This window comes from Carcharodon carcharias, chromosome 10, assembly GCF_017639515.1.
Source record: "Carcharodon carcharias isolate sCarCar2 chromosome 10, sCarCar2.pri, whole genome shotgun sequence".
NCBI classification, from domain to species: Eukaryota; Metazoa; Chordata; class Chondrichthyes; order Lamniformes; family Lamnidae; genus Carcharodon; species Carcharodon carcharias.
In genome coordinates, this window is record NC_054476.1 from 89,796,758 (window position 1) to 89,819,166 (window position 22,409).

Here is a 22,409-nt window from a genome sequence, read left to right on the forward strand (position 1 = left end):
GGGATAGGGTGTGGGAATAGTATGTGTGTGTATATAAATTGTACAGCGCAGGAAGTGAGGGGCTCGATGCACCAGCTGGTTCGTTCCTGTCTTCTTTTGTATCGTTGAAACTAACGATAAAGTATGCGAGGCACTTATTGGGCTGACCAATAAAAGTGGGAAGAGAATGAAACAGGTTCAGTAATCTCAGGTCAGGTACAGTGTAGGCAAAATGTAAAACCTGGCTTTAGGAACAGCAGGTCAGTCTTTTTTTTAACAGCTTCAGGGCTGACATGCTTAACAAGTTATAAGTTCTATTCCAGACAGTACACCCACTCACCCCAAAGCCTTACCGATGTGAATTTGAATAGTCGTATGTCATGAGGCTGAATCCATCCACAACCTGGGCCAGCTGGTCGAAATCCTGCTTCCCAAACATTCCTGGCTGGTTGGTCCTTCAAACATGGACACAAATGTCAACTTCAAAAAAACATGATGCTAAAACACAACACCTGGAAAAAGAGTCAAGACACGAGGTATAACAATTAGCAATCACATTCATGGGAGTTTAAACAGCCTCCCTAACCTATAGGCTGCTCATAAGGAGATGGAGCCAAGGATTCTCGATGGAATTAATGAACATTATGTAGGCAAGAGTTTGCAGTAATATCCCACCTCTCCTCTCCCTCAGACAGCTAACACTGTATGCCCCTCCCTCCCCCACCTCGGGTTTGCCTTTCTGCTCTGCTTCCCCTTCTTAATTCCAACATTGAACTGAATAAAAATACAATTTTTTTTTATTTTCACAAGATGCTAAGTCTTCCTGTGGCAGGTCAGTGCCTTCATGTCTCCACCGAATGTGATTTGGTCGAATTGTCCCTGGGTTATTCATTTGACAGAACCGAAGAGAGCTTTTCAAATACAGCAAGAGAACCCGAGCATCAGCTTTAACCTTTTTGAATGTTACTGCAGTCGATATCAGTCTATGGCTCACACTGTCTGAGTAACAGCCCTTCAATCTGCCTGAAAATCTACTATCTGATTCACACATGTCTGATCTCTACTTGCAGCACACCAACACCTCCTCTTTTTCAATCAATCATTGCCCCTTCTAATTTTCACTTTCTAATCCCATCCACTTCAGCTCACATCTCAAATTCCATCTTTCACACCTATCATTACCTCTTTAATTCAAATCCAATTTACCTTGCTATCTAGTTATTATTTATCTGATGAAATCGCTGTTACCACTGGCACACAATCGATAGGTTATTTTAGTTTGTGTACCGATGCTCGAAATCACATTTAAACTTCTTTGCTGTTCGGGATTAACCAAAGCCTCAAAGTGTTAACACATAGTGGGTGTACCTACACCACATGGACTGTGAGGCAGCTCACCACCACCTTCTCAAGGGCGATTAGGGATGGGCAATACATTTGGACTAGCCAGCGATGCCTGCATCCCATGAAGGAAGAAATAAAAATAAAATCCTGAGGATTAAGATGTTACAATTCCTCTTAACACATGAAACTTTCAGATTCGTACCCTCTGCTGCTACTAAATACAAAGTTCAGTTTGGGATACTTCAGCATTTCCTAATTTATAGCTTTTGTTAGGTTTCTTCTGAAAGCTGATTATCTCAGCCCATCCCTATTTTTCCTGCCTCCATACTTGCTTAAAACCTGTTACATCTCTTAACAGTTTTCCAGTTTTGACAAAGGGTCATTAACTTGAAATGTTAACTCTGTTGTCTCTCTACAGATGCTGCTTGACCTGCTAAGTATTCCAATAACAGCAGCATCGATTTCTATAACATAATAAAACATCCTAAGAGATTTCTTAGGAGCTTTAGAAAATAAAATGACACCGAACCACATTAGGAGATAATGACAGGAGGTTTGTTCCTGGGTCGGGTCCCTTACGTTGGGTGCACTTATGGCTCCTGACCTTGTGTCGCTTCAGTATCAGACACCCAATGCAACTGCTGTGGGGACAGCCAATTAGTGGCCTGGGAGCACGTTCACCATCTAATTAAGAATGGCGGGCAGGCTGTCAGGACTGCAGGGCCAATAAGAGGCTCTCTAGCAATGACACACTAGCAGCCCCACCATCTGAGATACAAACTGCCTACACATGGGAGAGAGAGAAGCGGGGAAAGAGATAGAGAGAGAGAGAGAGAAGAGAGAAAAAAAAGAGAAAAAAGAGAAAAAGAGAGAAAGAGAGAGAGAGAGTGAGTGTGTCCCTCATATTGTAGGTGTCCAATGTGCCTTCAAACATCCAAACTAAAATACATAGCAAAAATGCTGCCTTATAAACTCAGTACTCCAACTAGGAATGTTCTAACAAACCCGGAAACCTACAGCCACTATTGGAGTCTTAATGAACATCTGGGGCAGCAGTAAAAGCCGACACAAACACAAATTGCAGCAAGCACAACGTAACTCACCTCAAACAGATAAACTACAGTGAACACAATGTAACAGATATCTCCAGAATGGTCAGCAGAACATATGCATGATCTTAAGCATAGCTAAGATGCAGGAAGGGAAGGTGAATATCTAGTTAACAGGTGGCAAAAGCAGTTGTAAAATTTCACAATAATTGGAAGAGGTCGTAATGCTGAGGGAAATACAGACTTCCTCGGATCACTGAGCTCAAAGCAGCACTACCCAAAAATCACATTACAAGGCCTCAGCTACCACTACCATCAGGAACCAATCTTGGTGACTGCCATCAAACAGAAAACCCCTCCACTGTTAACCATCAGGATTGGCTGCTCAGACCCACATTTTAATATTCACTGAAATTCTGCTCAGGAACTTTGCATATAAATTACAAACTTTTAAAATCTGGAGAAAATTGATATTTTGATCTGGTGTTATCACACCTGTTAGAATTAGGTACTGTCATTGAATTCAAGCTCTCCTGCTGGTGTACAGTCACTCAGATACTAATAACCCTCTGGTATCTTGACCAATTGGCTATTCAGTGTGTGTGGCCCATGCAATACACAATTAAGCATGGAAGGTGATAGTGCTTCAGATAACCTAACTTTGATCACATCTTCAAATACATGTACACACTTCTCCAATAGCGGTCACTGAACATTAAATCAGGAACCCTTCCTAGCCTGGTCGAACCAAAGCCAATTGTAAAATGCCTATCATTAGTTCAGCTGTGACCAGACATTCCATAAGCCAGAAACCAAACCCCTGACTTTCAGATCTGGAACTCAATGTGATGTCTTTGCCCCCAAAGCTGTGGTGGAAGATCTCATTCGTGAAAGATTGCAACTTTCACTGACTTGCATTAGACTCCGGACATCTGCACCCTCTTATAATACTGACTGCACACTCTCTTTAACAACATATCCTCGCTTACATGATCACTAAAAACTGTACCCCATTAGTATGGCTTCTGTAGGCTTGTACACCTACAGCTTCATAACCCTGTTCCTGACTCACAACAGGAACAAGGCCTCATGCCTTTTCTGACCTCGGTCTTCTGCTTGGTCACACTGACTGGCTGCTGTTTGCAATGCAATACAAACTGGACACAAATTCTCCTGACTGTGCAGCGGGGTCTGGCTGGAGAAGAACTACACATCTTTGTGGCCAGTATGACTTATCGACAGAAGGTGTAGAATAGGATTGAACAACAATTTGAAATAATAGGTTAAGTTGTTTAATCCAGGTAAGGGATGCATTTGTTCTTCTCTGTGGAGTTCCTTACTGTGCTCACCTCAGGCTCTCTAATGGAGCTCCTTGAAAGACCAACACTTCAATGAAAACGCAGAGACATTTCATTGCTCAGGGGTTACATGCTCTAAGGCCTCCTTTTCAGGATATCACACATTCACCTATATTTCCAGATGGAAAAAGCCACGTCATCAAGTGCAGCATTCAGTGCTTACCCAGGAGAGATTGCTGGAGGAATCACCAACACCACTTTCAGCTTGGCTTTACGCAGGGCTTCCGACAAGTGGCGGATCACGTGGACCAGTTCCCTGTAAGACAGACACATCCTATCAAAGACTCAACATGGGCATGGCCCTCACTTGGCTCCGTGTCATTCCTTGCATTCCTCCAAACCCACCATGTTAATGGATGGAGCAGGATCACAGCAACCAATTTTGACATTTTTAAATAAAATTCAGAACTAACTAGAAGGCAAGCTCACAGGAGTTTCAACTTCTTTTTAATCACTGAGTGAACGGAGCTCTGAAGTGTGTAAACTGGTCTGGTCCATTTACTAACCGACAGCCTCTCCAATCCAAGTGCTTCAGCATCAGCCAGCTTTCAATACCAGGACTCAAGAACTGTTATAGGAATAGAAACAGCATCGCCCTCCTTCGCACACACACACACCAATACTATCTTGCCCAGCACTGGCATATCATATTATGAACCTTCAGTCAATACTTTTAAAAAATTGGACACAAACAAGCTGCTAAGATGGCTGCTGCAAAATGTGACTTTTGGTATTCAGACAACAGACAGCATAAAGTCTCCAGCAAATACCTAATTAACAATGGACATAGGTGAGAGTGCCTCACAGCCATTTGTGGAATTCACACGTCTCATTGGTTAAGGATGGTATAACACTTGAAGTCTATGGAGTTTCAATACTGCCTATCTCCATGCTTTATACTGAACAAAAGGGAAGATCAAAATCAATGGCCGCTATCAACATCCCATGGTATCACAATGGCCTTCCCCATCTAAACTCGACTGGGTGGGCCTCAGAAACGTTAATTCAGCAGTCGTGTGGTGGTAGCTGGTTTCAGGGACTGCACCTTTATTACACCAGGAGCCAGCAAGTCCATCAGAATCATTAGTCATCAGCCAGTCTGAGAACCAGGCTCTGAAAGTAGCTGGAAGCAGCCAAAGGCTTAAGCTGCTCCAATTCACCAAGGAAACACCTTCCTAGCTATTCGACTTTACAAGACTCACACTTCACTGAATCCATTCAAGAAACCACAGACCTGCCATGTGAGACAGGAAATTGCAAATCAGAGACTGAATTAACCATAATCTATAAATGTGCACAATATTTATCTGTATCCAATCTCTATGCGTGTGTGTGCACACATGCGTGAGACCGATTGTGTGGCTTTGTATTACTCTGGGCTAAGTTATGCAAATAAATATTCCTCTTTATTTTGAGCTCTCAAAAGCTTGCTGCTGAATTATTTAATTGGAATACACTCTCCAATGGTAAGAAAAGACACACTTCTTTCTGTACAAAACATACTGATTGCCAGCAGTAAGAGAACAAATACATTCTGCCCATGACAATGCATTTAGGCTTGAGAAACTAAGAGCCTTTCCATGAAGTAGAGAAGGGATTGATGTTCAATGGCATTACCATCACTGAATCGCCCACTACCAACATCCTGGAGGTTACCATTGACCGAAAACTGAACTGGACTAGCCATATAAATACTGTGGCTACAAGAGCAGGTCAAAGGCTAGGAATCATGTGATGAGTAACTCACCTCCTGACTCCCCAAAGCCTGTCCACCATCTACATGGCAACAAGTCAGGAGTGTAATGGAATATTCTTCACTTGCCTGGATGAGTGCAGCTCCTACAACACACATGACACCATCCAGGACAAAGCAGCCCACTTAATTGGCACTGCATCCACAAACATTCACTCTCTCCACCACCGATGCACAGTAGCAGCTGTGTGTGCCACCTACAAGATGCACTACAGGAATTCACCAAGGCTCATTCAATAGCACTTTCCAAACCCACGACCACTACCATCTAGAAGGACAAGGGCAGCAGATAGATGGGAACATCACCACCTGGAAGTTCCCCTCCAAGTCACTCACTATTCTGACTTGGAAATATATCGCCGTTCCTTCACCGTCACTGGGTCAAAATCCTGGAACTCCCTCCCTAACAGCGCTGTGGATGTACCTACACCACATGGACTGCAGCGGTTCAAGGCAGCCCACCACCACCTTCTCAAGGGCAATTAGGGATGGGCAATAAATGCTGGCCTAGTCAGCGAAGCCCACATCCTGTGAATGAACAGAAAAAGATAAAGTGAAGAGCTAATAGAAACACTCAAAGCTCTGAAAGGGTTTGAGAAGATAATTATAAGCAGAAAAAGATTATTCTGCTAGTTGATGAATCAGTAACAGCCTTCACAAAATTTACAGCACAAAGGTGTCCTTTCTACTGAAGCTCATGCACATTGCTGAATGGCAGCTATCTACTTTAATCATTCCCTTGTGCAAAACCCATATTCTTTTAAATTCTATCCAAATATCTTCGCACTAACATAAAAGGGAAGGTTAGATGAATTTCTCCCGCGCAAGTATTCAGGAATTCACATCCGCAGAGACCAAATCAATCACAAAATTTAAAATGGAATCAGATAAACACTGCAGAAAAGTATCAATAGCTGCATGAAAAGAAAATATGATTAGTCAGCATTCACATGGAGCTCGCACCAGGACTGGCATGATGGGAAGAATGATCTTCTCTTTTCTGTAAAATGCTTCCAATATAGGTGGCCCAATGTAACCAGAGTGTCTATAATTCAGAAATAGAGGGCAGGAAGTGAGTGGAGAGAACCTAAACCTCTACAAAAATGTGAACTTTGAATGATTCCAGCTTCTACTCCCATCATTCAGGAATGGAAGATAACAGGAGGATTGATGCTGAGTTGAACACAATCGTGGTGTGAATGGGTAATCCTTTCCTCAACAAATCAGTCTGAACATTCACTTAAAAGAGAATGCTACATAACCTCAGAACCAGGTCATGAATAATTAAGAAAGCTGTTGGTCTTTCGTTGGTGACCAGAATGGACAAGATGACTGGAAATGACGAGTTTAGGGAAAAGATGCTCAGGCTATGTTCTTGTCAACTACGCTTAGCCTATTGTTTAATTGAATCTACCTTTGAGTGAAGTATTGCTGCCCCAGGGATAAACCTGTTTGTGCTACATGGGAAGGGATGTAAGCACAGGTAAATCCACTGGTTTTACTTGGTACACGGTGCATATTATACAGGTATTGATTGCAAACAATGCTCAAACATTGCCCTTAGGGTTACAAGGTTTAGGGAATGTGCAGGAACAATCCTCACCCAGGGTAGCTCAATAACCATAGAGAGAAAGATGACGTTACTGATAGCCCCAGAATAATATCCCATCTCACAGATCAGACAGACACGCTCCCATTTGTTAGGTTCAGTCACAGATCTTTCCTCAAACCCAGAATCAATTCTTGTGTCTCCGTCTCCCTCACAATTCATTCTAAAAGAAGGTATTGTATTTGTTTTTAAACATCATATATCCCAGAATGCTTCTAGACTTCATTATTCCAGCAACTACCTCTCAGGACTCCCAGCCACCGCAACTTAAATATCATCTAAACCACGGCCACAACATGCCCTCTCTCAGAGAGCACTCCTGCCTCCCCAGTGAATTACTTTTAAACCAGTTATTCTCCTCTTCAAAACCCTCTGCAGCCCCACCTGTACTCCTCGATGAAAATCTCCTCAAGACATTCAGCCCTCTGGCAGGTAACAAACCCTCCCTCTCCATTGCAACAATAATTGCACAGCCTTCTGCTGTAATGGTTTCACCCTTCTCATGCTCACACTCTGTAACACTCCCTAATCCCCTCTCTGCCTCCTACCCTCTGCAACACTCCCTAAACCTCCTCTCTCCCCACTTACCCTCTGCAATGCTCCCTAAACCTCCTCTCTCCCCTTACCCTCTGCAACGCTCCCTAAACCTCCTCTCTCCCCACTTACCCTCTGCAATGCTCCCTAAACCTCCTCTCTCCCCTTACCCTCTGCAACGCTCCCTAAACCTCCTCTCTCCCCACTTACCCTCTGCAACATTCCCTAAACCTCCTCTCTCCCCCTTACCCTCTGTAACATCTTATTACAGCCTTGATCCAAACATGGATAAAAGAGCTGAACTCCAGAGGTGAGGTGAGAGTGACTGCCCTTGAGATCAAGGCTGCATTTGACCGAGTGTGGCATCAAGGACCCCTAGCAAAACTGGAGTCAACAGGAATCAGGGGAAACTCTCTGCTGGTCGGAATCATACTTGTGCCTGTTGGAGGTCAATCTTCTCAGTCCCAGGACATCATTGCAGGAGTTCCACAGGTAGTGTCCTCGGCCCAACCATCTCCAGCTGCTTCATCAATGACCTTCCCTCCATCATTAGGTCAGAAGTAGTGATGTTCACTGAGGATTGCACAATGATCAGCACCATTCATGACTCCTCAGATGCTGAAGCAGCCCATGTCCAAATGCAGCAAGACATGGACAATATCCAGGCTTGGGCTGACAAGTGGCAAGTAACATTCGTGCCACACAAGTGCCAGGTAATGACCATCTCCAACAAGAAAGAATCTAACCATCGCCCCATGGCATTACCATCACTGAATTTACCACAATCAACATCCTGGGGGTTTCCATTGGCTAGGAACTGAGCTGGACCAGCCATATAGGATATTAGGCTAGGTTAAGATCAACAGAGAAGCAGTGGCAGACATTTCAGGGGATATTTCAGAATACTCAAAATAAGTATATTCCGACTATAAAGAAAAATTCTAAAGGGGAGGAGCCAACATCCTTGGTTAACTAAAGTAGTGAAGAAAACATCAAACTTAAGGAAAAAGTGCAAAGATAAGTGGCAGGTCAGGTGATTGGTCGTAATATAAAGAACAGCAAAGAATGACTGAAAGATTAATCAGGAGTAAGAAACGAAAGTATGAGAAGCTAGTTAGAAATGTAAAAATGGATAGCAAAAGTTTTGACAGGTATTCAAAAAGGAAAATAGTAAGTAAAGTGAGTGTTGGTCCTCTAGAGAGTGACAATGGGGAGTTAATAGTAGATAATAAGGAAATGGAACTTGAAATGAATATTTTGCTTCTGTCTTCACTATAGAGGATACAAAAAAAATTCCAGTAATAGATGTAAATCAAGAGGTGGAAAGGAGAGGGTAACTTGGTGAAATTGCAATTATTAGGGAAGCCTTACTGAGCAAACTGATGGAGCTGTGGGCTGACAAGTCTCCGGGTCCTGATGGACTTCATCCTAGGGTCTTAACAGAGGTGGCTAATGAAGGAGGAGATGCACTGGTGTTAATTTTCCAAAATTTCCTAGATTCTGGAAAAGTTCCGTCAGACTAGAAAGTAGCAAATATAACCCCTCTATTCAAGAAGGAGGGAGGCAGAAAACAGGAAACTATAGGCCAGTTAACTTGACGTCTGTCATGGGGAAGGTGTTAGAATTGATCATTAAGTAGGTTATAGCTGGGCACTAAGAGAAACTCAAGGTAACTGGGAAGAGTCAGCATGGTTTTGTGAAAAGGAAATCATGTTTAACCAATTTAATGGGGTAACATGCGATATGGATAAAATGGTGTCTGTAGACGTACTGTTCTTAGATTTGCAGAACGTGCAACATCTTTGGTTACTGCCACTGATAGGGTGCTTTATCAAAGGTTATTGCGGAAATTAAAAACTCAGGGTGTAGGGGTTAACGTATTAGCATGGATAGAAGATTGGCTGGCTGGCAGAAAACAGTGAGTATGCATAAATGGGTCTTTTTCTGATTGTAGGGACGTGACGAGTGGAGTCCCACAGGGATCTGTGCTGGGGCATCAACTTTTACAACTTATATCAATGACTCAGATGAGGGGAGTGAAGACATGATAGCTAAATTTGCAGATGACACAAAGATAGGTAGGAAAGTAGGTTGTGACGAGGACACGAGGAGGTTGCAGACAGATTATAGATAGGTGAGTGAGTGAGCAAAAATCTGGCAGATAGAATATACTGTGGGAAAATGTGAAGTTGTTCACTTTGGCTAAAGATTAAAAAAAGCAGAGAATTAAATAAACAGAAAATGACTGCAGAATTCCATTGTGCAGGGAGATCTAGGTTTTCTAGTGCATGAGTCACAAAAAGTTTGTGTACAGCAAATAATTAAGGCGGCTGACGGAATGTTATCCTTTATTCCGAGAGGAATTGAACATAAAAGTAAGGAAGTTATACTTCAGTTATACAAGGCACTGGTCAGGCTGCATCTGGAATATTATGTGCAGTTTTGGTCTCCTTATTTGAGGAAGGATGTAAATGCATTGGAGGTGGTTCAGAGGAGGTTTGCTAGATCGATACCTGGAATGAGTGGGTTGTCTTATGAGGAAAGGTTGGACAGACTGGGCTTGTTTCCACTGGAGTTTAGAAGAGTGAGGGGTGACTTCATTAAAGTATCTAAGGTCCTGAACGGTATTAACAAGGTGGATGTGAAAAGGATGCTTCCTCTTGTGGGTGAGTCCAGAACTAGGGGGCACTGTTTTAAAATTAGGGGTCACCCTTTTAGGACAGAAATTAGAAGAATTTTCTTTCTCTGTGCAGTTTCGGAACTCTCTGCCTCAGAAGGTGGTGGAGGTGGGGTCATTGAATACTTTTTAAAGGCAGAGGTAGATAGATTCTTGTTAGGCAAGGGAATTAAAGGTTATCAGGGTTAGATAGGAATATGGAATTAGTAACCGAAACAGATCAGCCATGATCTTATCGAATGGGGGAGCAGGATCAAGGGGCTGAATGGCCTACTTCTGCTCCCCTTTCATATGTTCTTATCTATGTATAATTACTGTGCCTACAAGAGCTGGTCAGAGGCTGGGAATTCTGGGGAGAGTAACTCTCCTCCTGACTCCTCAAAGCCTGTGCACCATCTACAAGGTACAAGTCAGGAGTGTGATGGAATACTCCCCATCTGACTGGATAAGTACAGCTCCCACAACACTCAAAAAGGTCAACACCACCCAGGACAAAGGAGCCCACTTGGTTGGCACCCCATCCACAAACATTCACTTCCTGCACCACGGACACACTGTAGCAGCAGTATGTACCATTTACAAGATGTACTGCAGGAATTTACCAAGATTCATTAGACAACACCTTCTAAACCCACGACCACTGCCATATAGAAGGGCAAGGGCAGCAGGTGCATGGCAACACCACCACCAGCAGCGAGTTCCCCTCAAAAACTCCACCATCCTGACTTGGAAATATTTTGCCATTCCTTCACTGTGGCTGGATCAAAATCCTGGAGCTCCCTTCCTAACAGCACTGTGGGTGTACCTACACCTTATGGACTGCAGCAGTTTAGGGTGGCAGCTCAACACCACCAAGGGCAATTAGAGATGGGCAATAAATACTGGCCTAGTCAACAAGGAAAAAATAACACTCCCTAAATGCCCTTTCTCCTCCATACCCTCTGTAACACTCCCTAAACCCCTTTCTCCCCCCTCCTACTACCTTCTGTAACACTCCCTAAGCCCCCTTCTCCCCCTACCTCTAACACTCCCAAATCTCCACATCTCTGCCAAGCCTCTACAGTCCTTAACATCTCTTTCCTTTCTACAACTCGGTCTTAAACCCCTCCTCTTTTCTCTCTCCTTTTTTGAAAAGCCTCAATTAAACTCCCTCTTTTGACCAGGTTATCGCTCCCTTTTTCTGATTTCATTAGTTAGTTTCCCTATATACCATGATATTCTTTTAGAAATATTAACTGCACTATATAAATGCAAGTTGCTGTTGTAACGTATTCAACAATAAACACTCCTCATGGTAAGTTGCTTTCTAAAAATGCACTGGAAGGTAATTTGGGGAATCCTATCACTTTGTACAGACGCTAAACTACTGTTAGATTCAGGATTTAAAAATAATTCACTTAAGTACAAACAAATAGGTTTGCACAGGACACAACTCTCCACTTGCACTGCATAAACTGAATGGTAATAAAAACAAAAAAACTGCAGATGCTGGAAATCCAAAACAAAAACAGAAACAGAATTACCTGAAAAAACTCAGCAGGTCTGGCAGTATCGGCAGAGAAAAAAAGAGAGAGTTGACGTTTCGAGTCCTCATGACCCTTCGACAGAACTTGAGTGAGTCCAAGAAAGGGGTGAAATATAAGCTGGTTTAAGATGTGTGTGGGGGGGGTTTGGGTGGGGGGGAGAGAGAGAGAAGTGGAGGGGATTGGTGTGGTTGTAGGGACAAACAAGCAGTAATAGAAGCAGATCATCAAAAGATGTCACAAACAACAGAACAAAAGAACACATACGTGTTAAAGTTGGTGATATTATCTAAATGAATGTGCTAATTAAGAATGGATGGTAGGGCACTCAAGGTATAGCTCTAGTGGGGATGGGGGGAGCATAAAAGATTTAAAAATAATGGAAATAGGTGGGAAAAGAAAAATCTATATAATTTATTGGAAAAAACAAAAGGAAGGGGGAAACAGAAAGGGGGTGGGGATGGAGGAGGGAGCTCAAGACCTAAAGTTGTTGAATTCAATATTCAGTCCGGAAGGCTGTAAAGTGCCTAGTCGGAAGATGAGGTGTTGTTCCTCCAGTTTGCGTTGGGCTTCACTGGAACAATGCAGCAAGCCAAGGACAGACATAAGGGCAAGAGAGCAGGATGGAGTGTTAAAATGGCAAGCGACAGGGAGGTTTGGATCATTCTTGCGGACAGACCGCAGGTGTTCTGCAAAGCGGTCGCTCAGTTTACGTTTGGTCTCTCCAATGTAGAGGAGACCACATTGGGAGCAACGAATACAGTAGACTAAGTTGGGGGAAATGCAAGTGAAATGTTGCTTCACTTGAAAGGAGTGTTTGGGCCCTTGGACGGTGAGGAGAGAGAAAGTGAAGGGACAGGTGTTGCATCTTTTGCGTGGGCATGGGGTGGTGCCATAGGAGGGGATTGAGGAGTAGGGAGTGATGGAGGAGTGGACCAGGGTGTCCCGGAGGGAACGATCCCTACGGAATGCCAAAAGGGGGGGGGTGAAGGGAAGATGTGTTTGGTGGTGGCATCATGCTGGAGTTGGCAGAAATGGCGGAGGATGATCCTTTGAATGCGGAGGAAGGTGGGGTGATAAGTGAGGACAAGGGGGACCCAATCATGTTTCTGGGAGGGAGGAGAAGGCGTGAGGGTGGATGCGAGGGAGATGGGCCGGACACGGTTGAGGGCCCTGTCAACGACCGTGGGTGGAAAACCTCGGTTAAGGAAGAAGGAGGACATGTCAGAGGAACTGTTTTTGAAGGTAGCATCATCGGAACAGATGCGACGGAGGCGAAGGAACTGAGAGAATGGGATGGAGTCCTTACAGGAAGTGAGGTGTGAGGAGCTGTAGTCGAGGTAGCTGTGGGAGTCGGTAGGTTTGTAATGGATATTGGTGGACAGTCTATCACCAGAGATTGAGACAGAGAGGTCAAGGAAGGGAAGGGAAGTGTCAGAGATGGACCACGTGAAAATGTTGGAGGGGTGGAGATTGGAAGCAAAATTAATAAATTTTTCCAAGTCCCGACGAGAGCATGAAGCAGCACCGAAGTAATCATCGATGTACTGGAGAAAGAGTTGTGAAGGGGGCCGGAGTAGGACTGGAACAAGGAATGTTCCACATACCCCATAAAGAGACAAGCATAGCTGGGGCCCATGCGGGTACCCATAGCCACACCTTTTATTTGGAGGAAGTGAGAGGAGTTGAAGGAGAAATTGTTCAGTGTGAGAACAAGTTCAGCCAGACGGAGGAGAGTAGTGGTGGATGGAGATTGTTCGGGCCTCTGTTCGAGGAAGAAGCTAAGGGCCCTCAGACCATCCTGATGGGGGATGGAGGTGTAGAGGGATTGGACGTCCATGGTGAAGAGGAAGCGGTTGGGGCCAGGGAACTGGAAATTGTTGATGTGATGTAAGGTGTCAGAGGGATCACGGATGTAGGTAGGAAGGGACTGGACAAGGGGAGAGAGAAGGGAGTCAAGATAACGAGAAATTAGTTCTGTGGGGCAGGAGCAAGCTGAGACGATCAGTCTACCGGGGCAGTTCTGTTTGTGGACTTTGGGTAGGAGATAGAAGCGGGCCGTCAAACTGGATGGGTTGGTTTGGCAGTCTGAAGTTCTTTCTGCAGACAGAGGCCCTGGTGATCCCTGTGTTTATAAAGGTTTCATGCAAATAATGGTCATGGTGGGCCATTATTTATGTCCATCAATAATGGTGGACATTGAACAGAAAGCATCTAGAAAATTCCAGAGCTGCGAATGCTTTTCCTTTGAAGTGTAATAGTCAGGTGCTAAACATCTTCCAATGTGGTTAGATGACAGGGTAACAGCCTGTTCGCATTGAAGGCAAGGTTGATTCCATACAAACAGGATATGCCTTTTATCATTTCATTTCAACTAGCACCAGATCAAAGAGAGTCCTTTATCAACTAATTCAATTGACACAGCCCTGCCTAGCTCACACAGGTATTTTAAAATAGAACCATAAAGAACAGCACAGGTACCACTCACCCCATCGACTCTATGCCTGCTCTTTCAAAGAGCAATCCAGTTATTGCCGTTTTCCTGACATTTCCCTGCATTATTTTCTCCACCAAGTATTTAGACAATTACCTTTCAAGGCTGCCACTGAATCTGTATCCATGCACTTATCAAGTGACACATTCCAAATCCAAACCATTTGTTGTATTAAGACGACTTTCCTCATGGCACCTCTGGTTCTTTTGCCAATCATCATAAATTTGTGCCCTCTGATTGTCGACCCCTAAGTGACTGAAAAGAGGCTCTCTTTATTTGTGGATTTTAACACTTCTTTCAAATCTCCTCTTAATCTTCTCTGCTCTAAAGGCAGCAACTCCATGCAAGTGGAAACATTCCAGTAAATCTCTTCTCTACCCTCTGCATAGCCTTCAACTCCTTCCTCAAGTGGTACTTCAAACTGGCACTCAGAATTCCTAGGTCAGGATATTCAGTTTGGTGTGCGGGCGCGCGCCCGACATGCACAAATGCCAAATAGTGTGCGATGACGTCAGGAGAGAGTGCCCCAATGTCATCGCGCACTCACACAATATTTCCATCAGCAGGTGCGGGTGAGAGTCGGCAGTGCACCCACTGACAATTAAGAGGGCTATTAAGCCCCATAATTGATTAATTAAATTGAATTTTGCTGCCCATCAGATGGCAGGCGGGCGAATAGGCCAACGGCCTTTGTGTTTTTTGCGAAACCTCAACCACGGGCAGGGTAATGTTTCAAACAGTGACTAAAAAAGCAATAAAAACTTTTAAAACTCATATTTCACATGTCCCTGTTCATATGACAGAGTCACATGGGGACGTTTTCCTTATTTTTAAAATCATTATTTCTCATGTTAAAAATCTTTAAAATCTCCCTGACACAGCTCTGTGCCTTCAGGGAGCTTTCACTGAACATACCCGCGTGCATGCGCACACATCAGTGCTCACGCTCCTTTCACCCCCACCCCGGCAGCACTGAGGTTATCAGTGCACGTTTCACGCTGGCTGACCATCACACCCACCCGATGAGGGGAAAATCCTCCCCCTAGTGTATTTATAAAGGTTTAGCAATAACTTCCTTGCTTTTGTAATCTATTCCTCTTTTATGATTTATTAGCTGCTTTGTTAATCTGTTCTGCCATCTTCAAAGATTTGCACACAAAGACCACAGATTTTTTGCTCTTGCACCTCCTTTAAAATTATACTACTTAGCTTGCATTGTCTTTCATTACTCCTAACAAAATATTATCATTTTCACATTTTTCTCAAAGTTCTATCTGCCACTGCCTCCCCATCCTACCAACCTATGTCTTTTTTTAAAAAGTTTATTACTAACTTTCTAGCTGTTTACTACACTTCCAAGTTTCTTTTCAATTACGAATTTCCAAATGGTGTCCAGTATCCTTAGGTTCCCAAATCAATAATATCCAAAAACAGCAGTGATTCTTACATTGAACCTTGGGAGAACTCCACTGTGTACTCCTCTCCAGTCTGAAAAACAGCCAATCACCACAACTCTGTTTTCTATCTTTTCCCCAATCTCATATCCATGCTGCTACCGCCCCCTTTTATCCCATCAACTTTAATTTTGCTAACAAGCCAAGTGCACGAAACAACTTTTGAAAGTCCACATATACATCTACTGCACGCCCCTCTGTTACCTCAAAAATCTCGAAATAGTCAAACATGATTTGCCTTTCAACAAATCTACTCTGACTCTCTTTACTAGCCTATGATTTTAAAGGGATGGCAGCCATTTTTGAGTTATTTAAATTAGTTATTTAAACTAGCTTTTTAAATTAAACTAAAACAAAGACAGAAATTTCTAGTTTTCTCTCAGTCTCACAAATTGGAGCACTTTAATTGTACTTGAATTTTCCTTCTGTTAATTCTGTCTGTGGACAATTGAGTTTGTTATTTCTTTTTACTAACTTCTAACAGACAGGCATCGGTGGGTTAGGGTTGGATGCGTAATTAAATTCAGAGAAAAGTTATGGCGGCTCCATTGCCCCAACTTTCTGGGTTAACTGAAGTACATTTGGCTGTGTGCAAATAACCAACTCACCTTTACAGCTCATATAGGTGGGTAATTAGACACAATTTAAATGATAACAGTGTGCAAATCCAGGCACTTTGACATGAATTTATCATTCCTTCAGATTTAACATCTCCAGAATATACTTCCAGGAGTTGGGAAACCCAGCAGCGAATAGACAGATAAGAATGGCCACTTCCACCAGTTAAGTGCCTTTCCAGCACTGATTGTGAGTCAGGAGGAGCATGACTGCCTCACCCTCTCTAGGACTCCTCCCACTGAATATGATCTATCAAACTCCACCAATGATAACCCCTGGCCTCCAATCTCCTACCCCACTCCCACCATTCACGATGTCCCTGCAACTTTTGATCGCAGCCTGAACTTCCATCTGGGCTGCATATTTCTGTCTTTTGGATCACCTGCCCTCTTTGAAGGGATTATGGGTTAGAAATATCAGAGGTTCCTCCAGCCTTTCAGCAACAGCACGTTATTTAGACTCAACAGTGTGCCTAGCAATTCCTCCAAATGACAGGTGCTTGTGGCCAAGCCAGCATTCTTTCATAAAAACAAAAAAACTGCAGATGCTGGAAATCCAAAACAAAAACAGAATTACCTGGAAAAACTCAGCAGGTCTGGCAGCATCGGCGGAGAAGAAAAGAGTTGACGTTTCGAGTCCTCATGACAGTTCTGTCGAAGGGTCATGAGGACTCGAAACGTCAACTCTTTTCTTCTCTGCCGATGCTGCCAGACCTGCTGAGTTTTTCCAGCATTCTTTCAGATACCTGACACCATCCTGATCAAGATGATCATTCAGGGCAATCAATGACAGAGCTGTCCAAACACAGCCCCAGTAAATCAGCCCAGTGCTATATGTGCTGGTACCTTTTATGCAGCTGAGTTATCCTGTTTGAATTTAGTGGATCTGCAGATTAAAAAAAAGAAATTACTTTTAAAACACTGAGGGATAATCCCTAGCTTGAGATACATATGAATTAATATAACACAGAGATCCGCAGTAGGCACCCACAAAAGGAAAAATCCAGGACATCCCTGAGATACAATCAGGTTCTGGCAAGGTCCAGGTGAGCAGCAAATCAGACCAGCAGCTTCTCATCTCACCTCCCTCCACAGGACATGACCAACCACTTACTGCTTACCTCACCACACAGACCATCAACAACCGTTACTCATGCTGCCAAGTTAAAAGGAGAAAGCCACTGTGGGACGTATAGGATTTACACAGTTCAATCAAGTGTGACAGTTTACAAGGAGACATGAATTCAAATCCTGCCAGGGCAGCTGGGAATTTAAATAAAGTTAATTAAATAAATCTGGAATAAAAACCAGCATTCAGTAATGATAACTATGATGCTTGTAAAAACTCAGCTTTCTCACTAATGTTCTTTATGGGAGGAAATCTGTTATTCTTACCCAGTCTAGTTAATGAATGATTCCAGGCCCAAGGCAATGTGGTTGACTCTTAACTGCCCTCTGAAATGGTCTAGCAAATCACACACAGTTGAATTAAATGGCCATCACAAAGGCCAGGGCTTTTCATGCCCAATCAGGGTAGGCGTGTTCGGTGATGTGATCGGAAAATCTCGCAAGACGGCCCAAGTCGCGTTTCCCAGCAACGTATATCCAGGATGTGATTGTCCCCCTCTTGCCGACGAATGTTGGGAACTTAATTTTCATAAATTTGCTTCTCATTATTGTGGCCACACACCAGAATCATCCCCCAGGGTCAAATATAAATCGCGCGTTGGCATGACTTTAGAATGGCGTGGTTCACAACTGCTTTTAAAAGGTGTGCACCTGGTAACCCAAACTTTGGGGCGAACTCTTGAGGTGAGCGCACACAACCTTGTGCAGTGCTCGCGAGAATTCTCCCATGGGAATTCAAGGAAGCGCCGTCACGAATTCAAGGGGTGGGGTAGGGGTGGGGGTGGGGGTGGTCACAGACCAGCCTCCAAAGCGGCTTCTGCCCAGCTGGGTGCAGGGGTGGGGACATAGACTGAAGGAAGTACACAAGCACATGCCCGGTGGAAGCAGCAAGTAGCTGACTGTATATTCGAGATGTCCTGGATTTTTCCCTTTGTAGGTGCCTACTGAGGGTCACATAAAATTTAACTCTGTTATATTAATCTTGCATTTCAAGATTGAGCATTTTTCCTGAATGAGACCATTCTAAGGAGAATAAAACCAGACAGACCACTTGACATTGACCAAGACACCAGGAAATATAAGGCGCAAATGCTCAGTTGACCGTACAAAGTTCTCCGAACATATGGGGGCTTGTGCCAAAATTGGAAGAGCTGTCCCACAGACTAGTCAAGCAACAGCTTTATGATACGGCATAGGTGTCAGCACAATGGTCACAGTCAAGAGGGAGTGGCCCTAGGCACCCTCAACATTGACTCTGGACCCCATGAAGTCTCATGGCATCACGTCAAACATTGCAAGGAAATCTCTTGCTGATTACCACATACCACCCCCACCCTTCAGCTGATGAATTAGTGCTCCTCCATTTTAAACACCACTTGGGTGACGCACTGACAGTAGCAAGAGCACAGAATGTACTCTGGTTGGGTGACTTCAATGCCTATCACCTAGAGTGTCTTGGTAGCACCACAACTGCCTGAGCTGGCCAGTCCTGAAGGGATTATCTGCCAGACTAGGCCTGCAGCATATGGTGGGAGAGTCAAGAGGGAAAAACCTACTTGACACAGATGCATCTGTTCCTGACAGTATTGATATGAGAGACCATCACAGCCCTTGTGGAGACCAAGTTCCATCTCTACACAGAGGACATCCTCCATTGTGTTGTGTCACATTCTCTTTGGCAGTCTTCCATCTTGTGAGATGATGGTTTACGCTGTGGTGGTTAACTCGGTGTTAAACATCATCTGGGGCGTCTCAGGAGCCCCACATGGCTGTCTCTGCTGCAGAGGAAGACAGTGAGCTGAGAAGCTGCACAATTCACTGGCCTCTGTTTTCTCTGGGCCTCCTCCCAGCCAGCTGAGCTTTTCATTTCCCCTCCCCTCTTCCAAAGTCCTTACAAATAGTCAGCCTCCAGGTGGTCACAGCCGTCAGCGACTGTCTCCCAGTCATCTGCACCAAGTCAGACCACTTCATATCTCGCTTGCACTTGTAGCAGAGAGACATACATCCTGCAGTATTGCCAGTACTTGCACCATGCCAAGCACTGTAGGCCATCACCATTATCAGAATTGCATTCAACCACAATCTAACCTCATAATCCAGCATATTCCCACTCTACCATTACCATCAAGCCAGAGGACAAACCCCAGTTCAATGAGTAGTGCAGGAGAGCATGCCGTGAGCAGCACCAGGCATTCTTAAAAATGAGATGTCAACCTGGAAAAACTACAACACAGAACTAATAACTAAGCAAGTAATTAGCACAAGTCCACAAGATAAACAGGAAATGCAGCATGCTACAAATACAGCTAAACAATGCCATAGCATACGGATCAGATCTAAGCTCTGTAATCCTGCCATATCCAGTCATGAATGATGGTGGACAATTAAACAACTAATCAGAGGCGGCAGCTTCATGAACTACTCCATCCTTAATGATAGGAGAAACCTGCACACGAGTGCAAAAGACAAGGCTGAAGCATTTGGAACCATCTTCAACCAGAAGTGCTGAGCGGATGATCCATCTCGGCCTCTTCCTTAGGTCCCAGCTTCACATCTTTTGCCAATCCGATTCACTCCACGTGATATCAAGAAACAGCTGGAGGCACCGAACACTGCAGAGGCTATGGGCTATAACATTACAGCAATCGTACTGAAACTTGTGCTCCAGAACTAGATGCATCATTAGACAAGTTGTTCCAGTACAGCTACAAAGCTGGCATCTACCCAGCTATGTGGAAAACTGCTCACGTATGTCCTGTCCACAAAAGCAGGACAAATCCAACCCAGCCAATTACTGTCCTGTCAGCAAAATGATCCAAGGTGTCGTTGACACCTAGCAAGTAGCATTTACTCAGCAATAACCTGCTTAGAGATGTACAGTTTGGGTTCCATCAGGACCACATGCTCCAGGCCTCATTACAGCCTTAGTCAAAACATGGCCAAAAAAGCCAAATTCCATAGAGGAGGCGAGAGTGATTGCCCTGATATCAACGCAGTATTTGTGTGTGGCATCAAGAAATCCTAGTAAAATTGAAGACAATGGAAATCGGGTGAAAACTCTCCACTTGTTGGAGTCATACCTAGCACAAAGAAAGATGGCTATCGTTGTTGGAGGTCAATCATCTCAGCTCCAGGACATCACTGCAGGAATTCCTCAGGCCTAGGCCAAACCATCTTCAGCTGCTTCATCAGTAACTTTCCCTTCATCAACAAGTCAGAAGCGGGGATGTTCGCTGATTGCACAGTATTCATTTGCAAGGCAAGGACATCTTTCAGCTGATGCTGATCACTTGAGCTGAGAAGTGGAAATGAACATTCACTTCACACAAGTGTCAGACAGTTGCAATCATGCCAAAAAAAAAGTTACTACCTCCCCTTGATATTACCATCGCTGATTCTCCCATTCTCAACATCCTGGGGGTTGCCATTGACCAGAAACTGAACTCAAGTAGCTATATAAATACTGTGGCTACAAAAGCACGACACTCAAGAAGCTTGAGACCCCAGGACAAATCAGCACCCCATCCATCACATTAAATATTCACTCCCTCCACAGTGGCAGCAGTGTGTAGCACCTATAACATGCACTGCAGAAACTCACCAAGACTCCTTCAACAGCACTTTCCAAACCCACAACCTTTGACACCTACAGGGCAAGGGCAACAGATAGAGGGGAACACCACCACTTGGAAGTTCCCCTCCAAGCCACTCACCATCCTGACCTGGAAATATATCGCCGTTCCTTCACTGTCGCTGGGTCAAAATCCTGGAACTCCCTTCCTAACAGCATGTGGGTGTACCTACACCACATGGGCTGCAGCAGTTCAAGAAAACAGCTCACCACCACCTTCTCAAGGGCAATTAGGGATGGGCAATAAATACTGGCCTAGCCAGTGATGCTCACATCCTGTGAACAAACAAAATAAATAATGGTTAAAATAGCAAACAGATCAATCGCTGAGTCAACTCAGCTCTGAATCAGAAGATCATGGAATCAAACCCCACTGCAAATTGGCGAGCTCAGATTCCAAGTTGATGCTCCAGAGCAGTAACTGAAGGACGATTGCATTATTAAGATGAGCCATCTTTTAGATGATAAGCTCTCTTAGCTGTATGTAAAAGATCCCATTGCACTCTTTGAAGAGTATGCAAGCTCTTGGCCAAGGAAGGTAGATAGATAATGTAGCCAAACAGGTGGAGTATCAACTTGTAAATCCTTCTAACACATGCCAACAGCAGGCAGTTAAGAGTGTGACAGATTCCTGGGCAGCCACATGATGGGAAGAATGTTGGAGGCTCTAACATCACTCTCCACAGCTCCAGGCTGTAGCATGCATGTACAAGTGCATGTTGTTACAGCAACTTGGCCAGTTTGCTGGGCAGCTGGTGTGGATCAGATTGGTGCCAACAGCATGGAGTTCAATTCCTGCTCCAGCTGGGGTGGATTTGGGATTGTCCCCTTGCCCTACCCACAGTGGGGGTCATGGCATTGTGGGTCAGACCTACCTTCAGGCAGAGAACCGAACAAGTAATGCTAATGGCCAATGTTAACCCCTGAACCAACATTACTAGAACAGATTTGCTGGTCATTATCACATTGCCATTTATGGCATCTGTGTGCAAATTGGTTGCCACGTTTCCTGCAGAACAATAGTGGCTGCAATTCACAAACAGTCTTTTAGCTATGCGACGTTCCAAGGATATAATGATCTGATTTATAAATATAAGTTATTTCTTTACTAATCCTATAATGGGTTTACATGACAAAGTATATGGAGCCAATACAATGAGAGTTTCAGTTCACAACTGTTCTAACTGTTCAGCAGCTAGTACAGCCTACACTACTTTTCCACAGGTTCCAGCAGCCTTTCAGTGACCCATCCTTCATAC

The 22,409-nt window shown here is 44.1% G+C and overlaps 1 protein-coding gene across 6 annotated transcripts in view; it reads right to left on the reverse strand.

Moving 5' to 3' along the window:
* Positions 1 to 22,409, reverse strand: part of chid1 (chitinase domain containing 1) — a 132,890-nt gene that overhangs the window by 63,562 nt on the left and 46,919 nt on the right. For all 6 annotated transcript variants that reach the window (XM_041198460.1, XM_041198461.1, XM_041198459.1 and 3 more), the window contains 2 exons: positions 3,894 to 3,986; positions 333 to 434 (listed from right to left, as the gene is read on the reverse strand). In XM_041198460.1, coding sequence (XP_041054394.1) covers positions 333 to 434; positions 3,894 to 3,986 — 195 coding nt within the window. The remainder of the gene's footprint in view (positions 1 to 332; positions 435 to 3,893; positions 3,987 to 22,409) is intronic.